Raw genomic sequence first — 8,544 nt, 5'->3', positions numbered from 1 at the left:
GGAAGTTCCAAGTTGGTGTGGCCTCGTAGAATTTTTCTCTAGTTCTATTTTACAGAAAAAATTTACAGATAATAGATGGATCATGGATTGCACAAAATCTGGTTAATTATCAAATACCTAAGGCTGGGAATCATGTCTTTAGAGAAGCTACACTCTCAATGTTTGGCGGCTTAATTGTGTTGCATGTACAGTATCGAAGCATAGACACGTTTTTCTACAAAAGTCTCCCTTGTCTCTTTAACATTGCATTACAATTTACAAGACCCTTCACTTGAACATGGATGAATACTGTTCAAATCACCACGTAACTGTTGATTTTACAGTTACAAATGTATCAGACTTGTATAGAGAGAATGATAAGGTGTAGGTTTTTTCCATCCCAAATATAATTGTGTCAAATTCCCTGAATATCTAGTACAAGGGCTAAACATGAGTTTCCTCTTTTTTTATTTCAGATCCGTCCCACAGACTGGTTATCAGCAAGGAGCTTGAAACCAGCATTTCATCAGCCTTGAACTATTTATTAGCCTTGATATATAGTCTCATATACATGGTGTATGCTTATTGGAGTATCTTTTGAAACAGGTCTCTCAGTTGACCAAAGCTCCAGATTACAACTACTTGGGCCCCAGCATATGAAGCACTGCTCCACTTCCTCCAATTTAAACCTATTGACTAATGATACGTTGTCGCACTCATCCACAAGCCTCCATTCACCTGACAAAAACATGTATAAGGAAAGCATTACATGGGAGAATAACCTACAAAATTCATGAATCTTGTACCACTTTCTCACATAATAATGCACAGCCTGATCTACTTAAGACTCTCTCTAGACTTGATTGGTCCCCAGAATTTAGGCAACAGACCAACAGAAAAAGTTGTAGGGACCATAAGATATGCTATTCTCCATGGTTTCAATGTTCCATTCCAAACCTACAACTTACATCTCTCATCATGGAATATAGTATATCTAGTCACACAGATTTAATTCGAAAATCATTTCTTTTGTCAGATATCTTTGACATAAGCATCACAGGAGACCAAGAAGCTCTATTTGTAATGGTTTGGCTCTGACAGAGTGTTGTCCTTATGGTTCATGTTTCATTCATCCTCCATTTGCAATATTGTAAAGGGCAAAGGTAGATGGATTGATTTTTTCTAACAAACTGATACAAAGGCTTTCAGCACAAATACGCCCACAAAATCCTACAAAGGTTTAGAGTTTATTGACGAAAAACAGATGGCATCAGTATCTCAGAGAGAAAGAAGAAAATTTGATGCCATCACTCACAGTACTAGATGGCATTTACTGTCAGTTAAGAATGTCTAACTGATTCGTGAAAGTTAAACTGAAATTGTTAAATGAGACAAACCTGAATTTGCAAGATAATTTTCATCCCAATGAGAAAGAGAACAAAGCAAATGACAAATAAACACATTGGTAAAAAAGTTTTCAATGTCAATAAGAAAAAAAGATATAGTGCCAAATCAATATACCATTTGGTCTTTTATCACCTCGGAGACACATTTCTGGGCACTCAGTGCTCAGCGAATGTACATTGCCATCCACAGATGTGAATCTAATGAAAGTCTCAGTTGGGTGCCGAAGCTGGAAGGTAGGATGGATGCGCAGACATGCCACCCTGGAATCATTTTCAGACAGGAAAACATAGTTCAAACCTGTAAATAGTCTTATAATAAAAACCAGTCTCAATCGTGAAATATACTTATGCATTAACTTCTAAAGACAATACACATCTGGCTTCCAGTATGCCTCTTCTGTCCAGAAATCTTATAACATTTTCAAATGGCAGAGCACTGGTTAGAGTATGACCTTGAAAAGCCTCCTGAACCTGCCAGATTTGACTTGGCTATAATAGTGGATTCTATTTGCAGAAGCTGTGGCTGTGTCTTGGAAATGACAACACTACGTTGTAAAGACAGTCCTCCACCAATGTTCCCATCCATTAAAAGCACTTCACTTTCTCCAATCTGAGGTATATCCTGTCTGTAATTTTGGTAAAAGTCAGCTCACACTTCAAACAATTCAATGTACATATGCATGTCTGTCAATTGAGTATGAATTTCATTGTCACAAAGATTTATTATTAAGTCACTCTTATCAGCTGATTTTAGCCTCATGAATATTAGCAGGAAGGAGGTCGCTTGCTTACTTTACAACATCATACTCCTCAGTACAGCCAGGAGACCTGTATTCTGTTGCACTATACTCTTCATAGCCTCCCTTCTCAACTCTGCTCCATAGCCACTCAATCCCTGAAAAAATACAACACATAAGGACAAGGAGCCAACAAATTAGAAGACATCAATCATAGGAATGACAGATACTTTTCTAATTTAGTTGGTAACAAAACGGATAGGAGCTATCTATCTTTCTTCAGGAACTATGTATATTAAATGATAGAACCATCACACTTTCTCAAATAGAAAAATCAAATGAAGTGAGAAATGATTTACCATTTTGCCCCAATCACATATGCTCTCTCTAAAACTTTGTTAGGTTAAACTGATGTTCATCAGAGCCACCCTCCAATCTAGGGCTGACGTGGATAATGTGGAATACACTTTAGACTCGCCATAACATATCACCTGGCATCAACCACCCAGTGTACTCTAGTAATAGGGGCTTCCCTATTTAAAGATGTTGTGTGACAATTTATCTAACACTTGATCATTAGAGATGTTCTACCACTAGCTGTATTAGGTACCTATATTGAGTACCTTTGATTGCATGGTCAAAGCAAGATTTTAAAAATTCATGTAACAGGCTTTTAGATATGTAGACATTCAGGATTCCCTCAAGACTTATATTAGTGAAAAAAATTTCTCCATGGTGATTTCCACCCCATAATCTTCTCTCAGAAAATGGGTGGCTAAATACTCTTAATCCCAACCTCTTGAGCCTTACCCATGAAAAGAAAGAGGAAAAAAACAAGCAATTGAAGAGCCCTATCTCACTGATATATCTTACTTCCCTGACTCCCTGGATCGAAACCTGACTATAAACAGCCTGGTAAAGGGCCAAGACCCTTGTAACACAATGTCTGTGAACCCCTATCTTCTCCAATAAGACTGTGAGAAACTTCAATAAACCTGTCAGGGACTTTCTCAGATCCTATAAGCAGCACTGCAAGATCCTCAGGCCTTAGTCATGCCAAGATTATACACTCCAACACCAGGAAAACATAATCAAATGAACTATACTACTGAATGGGGTTAGTTTGAGAGGTATTCCAAGCTATCTCAGCTGTCCTATGGGATGGATGAGGTGAATCAAGCTATATACAGGCTCAGATACTATTTTTGCAATAAAAAACTTGAAAGAAGGCTACAGGGATACCATCCTCTCTTAGAGGCTTCCCTTGAGAGATTGCTTCTTTTGAGGTGGCCTTTCGCCGCCCAATCTTTTGAGGTGGCCCCTGTAGCATACAATAAATAAGCAATCTGCCATCACGTCTCTGTAAAATTAATGCCCAACTAAACTCCAATTGCACGACCTGCAGGTATTGCTCTATCCAAGGGTTTGTTAGTAGAGCATCCTGAAGTCATTGAAGAGCTCTCTCTCTGAGAGACTCTAGGGTGGATCCTAGTCTCATCTCTGAGAAAACTGCTGATCTCTTGAAGACCCCCATTCAATTCTCAAGCTGCATGTTCCTCTCTAAAAAATTATGACAAATGCCCTGAATACTTTGTGATAATTCATGCCAGCAGTAAGCATTCTGATAGTGATTGTAACTCCGTACCCACATGGCAAGGGGGAGCCTTGACAGAATACCTGACGACCATCACAAACGTTAGGACAACTATTATCCATTTTTCTAGAGGATTGTTTTTATTGTCAGTTCAAATTGATTAGTTTTATCAGATGCGCCTGACTTGGCTGTGATATATGTTAGGATGAATCTCCGGCCCAAGCTGAGACACTATCATGTATATTTGTGTATGTGATCATTAGGATCGGCAGTTTGAGCACTAGCCCTCCTCTACACTTAGCCTTTGTCATGCATGCTACACTATCCCATTTATACATGAGCATGAATGGTCTAAAGCTTGTAGGAATGTGACGAAACAATCTTACTGTGAAACAGTGGGCCCAAAGTATGAGTATTAGTTGAATATCTATAAAGCAAGTTCTTACAACACAGCTTGTATGGGCTCACTCAACAGCGTGCAAATGAGAAATGAAACCTTGCTTCAGTTCTGGAACATCTCACTGATACTCAAGCAGCATTTTCTTATATAGTCTGTATTCATGATGACATGCCCAAGCTGGCTGTGTGTGAGATATAAAGGATTCAAAGTAAATAACTGATTCTCGATAGGTACTACTATGAGTTACAAGGATCTGCCTTAAGGAAATCCATTGAAAAATGTAGTACAAGCAGTAAACGTATAGAGATTTTATAATATCAAAGTGAAGCAATACGGAAGCAAATGACCAAGACAAAGAGTGAAGAGAGAGAGAGAAAGAGACAGTGAAAGGCAGAAAATCTGCAGTGAAGAATGCTGTATACAGATGCAGAAATATACACAGGTGCAAAGAGAAAGCCTGCATATGTCTCCACCTCGAAGATCTCAATCTGCATCAGCCTTGAGGGCAGTCTCCACGGTCTGCAGCCTGAAAACTGGGAGCACAACTGATCAAGACTGCAAAAACCAAGGCCAATAAAGCCAACCTACAATCTGCCCTTGCCTAACACATGGCACTCCTGCACCAATCGCTGCCTGGTGTACCTGTTGTACCTGCTGCCTGCCCAGGGAATGTCCAGCTCTAACACCCCCATAGTTGTCAAGTACGAAAAGTACGGTACAATACGGTACTAAATGGTACCTTAAGATTTTATAAGGTACGGTACGATATTAGTACGAAAAAAAATTAACTCCATTATTTTGAACTATAGATGATAGAACAGATGTTTAAAGTCTAAATAGCAATGCTAGTGGAGTATATAAAATGAATACTTGAGGGTAACACGCCAAAACCTCTATGGCATATTCCACATATGCAACATGCGCTACAACTTACAAGTACATACATAGAAGTGGATACATCATACATGAATGATCATACAAATAAGAGGCATGTATGCTTAAGAGAAAGAAGGTTGAGAGAGAGAGAGAGAGAGAGAGAGAGAGAGAGAGAGAGAGAAAGAGAGAGAGAGTATATTAACGTCTCTAAAAGGCCAATGTGCCTATGAGACCAAAGCAGTACATACAATGATGGTGTGTTTCTCATCTGGAATGAGAAAAAAGATGAAAAACATGCCTATAAGACTGAAAAAGAAATGAAGTAGTGTCCTATAAAAGGGGAAACATGTCAGTGATCTGAAAGTGAGAGTAGAGAAAGGAAAACTCTCCATCAATGATATGTCTGTTCTCTAGGGAGGTGTATCTCTGCATGGCTGAGGCGTCTCGGCATCTGTCTCCTGTGGCACTCAATGATGGCTTTAATTTGTCTATGGTGTGGATGTCTAGGCCTTCGTCCGGGTGGACGTGGGCACCTAGACCGGCTAAGTGCCACTGCTCTATCCAAAGGGACACCTACAGAGAATGAGGTCCAATGATGATGTACTCCTGTAGGCTGTGTGGCAGTAGTAGTGGTATCTGCCATACTCTGTCGTGTATCAGTGAAAAAGTCAGTGACTGCTCTCTGTTTATGTGAGCCGAGCTGTGGGGGCCTCCTACTCCGTAGAATTGTTGCTCTGCGCCTCTGGAGCTCCAAGAGGAAAAATCCCAAGCATCTCTGATCATCAAATTGCATGATCCGTCTCAGGGGTCCAAAACCCTCTCGAAACAGACAGTGGTATCTATCTCGTATGTCATAATATACAGTGCATCGGCAGATGTAGTGTTCCTCTGTCTCTGGCTCTCTGTCGCATAGTGGGCATATGCGTTCTTCTGTTTGTATACCCTCCCATCTGCCTATCTCAATCCTCAGGTGGTGGGATGAGGTGCGGATCTGACCAATAACTATGCGTAGTCCATGAGGCAGCTGTGTGTCCATGTAATTGGGTCGGGTGATGAAACCATTCTCAGATACCTGAAGGAAGTGATTCTGGTAGTGTGCCATCCTCGTGCCATGGGGGAAGGGGGTCGGATCCAGGTCTTCTCCGTATCTAACTTCAGTATGTCTGCTCTGATCACATGGTTTAGCTCTGATCGGCTTAGGTCAAGTGTAGGCCAATCCAAGCTATAGTCGAAGGGGGGTAGTCTGTCAATCTGCAGCCCATGTAGACTCATCCATGTACTCATCTGAGCATACCAACAGTGTTTGTCACCGTCTGCTGCTAGTTGTCTAGAAGAGGCCAGGGCTAGCCGTGGGTATCTGTCTTGGGGAAGCTCCCATAGTCTATGTATGAAAGTCATTGCCTGGACCAAGGCCTCAGCCACCATGGGTGATGCTCCCAACTCAGCTCTGATAATCTCATGTGGGGTTGAGCTCTTCGCTCATATCATGCGTGAGATCATCATGACCAGTGGTCTTTCCATATGCTCCCATCCGTCATAGTATTCCTTCTCTGGTCCATCCTAGTCCCCCAAAGGCTGTCTCCTCGTGTGAAAGAGACTCGGACCCCAAATAGCTGCCCCATATAGGAGTGTGGGTGTAACCAAGGTGTCAAAAAGCCACAGTTTGGTGCGCGGCTCATGAAATTGTATGTGAGCACATTGCCTCTCCAATGCACCTAAGGCTGCATATGCTTTTGCCAGACGAGCCTCTAATGTCTCTCTCCAAGAGAATTGTGGTCATTTCAATGTGACCCCCAAATAAACATACTGCCTAACCATCTCCACTGGCTCTCCGTCAAAAGTAAACTGGTGCTCAGCTCTTGTCACCCAAGTAGCTGAAGTGTTAAATACCATAACTTTAGTTTTCCCAAGGTTCACCTTAAGATCTCTATCTCTGCAAAAAGCTGATAATGCATCCAAGTGTCTATTTAGTCCCTCAGGTGAGTCAGATATAAGTACAATATCATCGGCATAAAGCAGTAATGGTATCAGCACTCCAGCTAGGCTGGCTCCGGCCCCACCAGTCCTATCCACATATTCTGAAATTTCATCTATATACAACCCAAAAAGTGTCGGTGAAAGTGGACAGCCTTGTTTCACCCCAAAGGTGCTATTGACTGTATTTGAGATGCCCTCAGGTGTTCATACTCTGCCTGTCACTGTCTCATACAGGGCATAGATACTCCACTGTATCTCTACGGGCACATCAATGTTTTGCATTCTTCTCATGAGTCTAGCACGTGGCACTGTGTCAAAGGCCTTGCGAAAGTCCACAAAACAGCAATAGATCTTTTTCTTGAATGCCTTGCCTTCTTCAATGATTGCCCTCAACGTAAAGATATGGTCTAGAGTTGTATATCCCCTCCTGAAGCCAGCTTGGCCTTTTGACCTCAGGCCATGCATCTCGGCCCATTCACTCAATGCTTGTTCCACGATAGAGCCATATATCTTGGCCACCATGTGTCCAATCATGATAATTCGGTAGTTACTAGGTAGCGCGGGGTCTCCACTCTTAAAGAGTGGCACAATAATATGGTTTGACCAACAGGTTGGAAATCCCTCACAAACTGCCCTATTAAAGATGTGAGCCAGCGTTGGTGCCAGAATATCACAGGCATGCGTGAAGTGTTCAGCCACTAAACCCTCATGGTCTTGGGCTCTTCCATTTTTCAGTTTCCATATGGCATTCCTCACTTTTTTTTCTGTGAAAAATCTGCGATTTGCTGGTCTTGAGGTTAAGGGGAGTGGCATAGGCTCTTGGCCAGGAATATCATAGAGTGTGCAAGCATATCCATGCCAATCATCCAGTCTAGTAATTTGTAGAGAGAGAGAGAGAGAGAGAGAGAGAGAGAGATGAAATGACATGAGATGCTTTATTAACGTCTACAAGAGGCCAAAATGACCTTTGAGACCAATAGTTACAAAACAAACCACCAAAGGTTTTGGTAAAAGATTTATGAATTTTGTTATGGTTTTGTTTGGCATTGCTAAGGCTAAAGTAGCTACCAATGGTACATTCACTAATTCGTGTACTCTCAAAAGGTACATTAGGCCAAGCTATCCTCTGGCCTAGTTTTATTAGCAATGTGTACTAATGCTTTGGGTTGGGTGGTGCAAAATGAGCTGTGAACAAAGGTAAAATCAATAGGATTAAGCTACTTGATGATTCTCAAATGGTACTGAATTTATTTATTGATGACACTAACATATTGTGAAAAATGATGAAACATCAATTAGAAACGTTTGAAACTGCTTGAATACCTTATGTATGGCCTTTGGCTCTAGGATAAGTCATAACAAAACATGTATGAGGAGTCTAATCAAGCTTCCACCCCCTTTCTTGGTTGATCGATCAAGGCTACAAAATCACCACCACCACCACAACAACAACAGTCAACAACACAAACCACCACCAACAACAACAACCACGCCCAAACCCCCCCCCCCCCCCCCCCCCCCCAAAAAAAAAAGAAAGCTTGTTTTTTGGTACGAATTCGTACGGTATGGTACGAT

At 41.5% G+C, this 8,544-nt stretch overlaps 1 protein-coding gene across 4 annotated transcripts in view; it reads right to left on the bottom strand.

Moving 5' to 3' along the window:
- Positions 1–209: 209 nt before the first annotated feature.
- Positions 210–8,544, bottom strand: part of HGL1 (heteroglycan glucosidase 1) — a 101,398-nt gene continuing 93,063 nt past the window's right edge. For all 4 annotated transcript variants that reach the window (XM_087689910.1, XM_087689907.1, XM_087689909.1 and 1 more), the window contains 4 exons: positions 2,178–2,280; positions 1,838–2,011; positions 1,501–1,646; positions 210–717 (listed from right to left, as the gene is read on the bottom strand). In XM_087689910.1, the coding sequence (XP_087546036.1) occupies positions 524–717; positions 1,501–1,646; positions 1,838–2,011; positions 2,178–2,280 (617 nt within the window). In that variant the 3' untranslated portion in view covers positions 210–523. The remainder of the gene's footprint in view (positions 718–1,500; positions 1,647–1,837; positions 2,012–2,177; positions 2,281–8,544) is intronic.

Source organism: Lygodium microphyllum, chromosome 12 (genome assembly GCF_053477565.2).
Source record: "Lygodium microphyllum isolate KBCC chromosome 12, Lygodium_microphyllum_v1.1.10, whole genome shotgun sequence".
NCBI lineage: Eukaryota > Viridiplantae > Streptophyta > Polypodiopsida > Schizaeales > Lygodiaceae > Lygodium > Lygodium microphyllum.
Note: the sequence above shows the minus strand (reverse complement) of the source record. Positions and strands in the feature narration are given on the sequence as shown.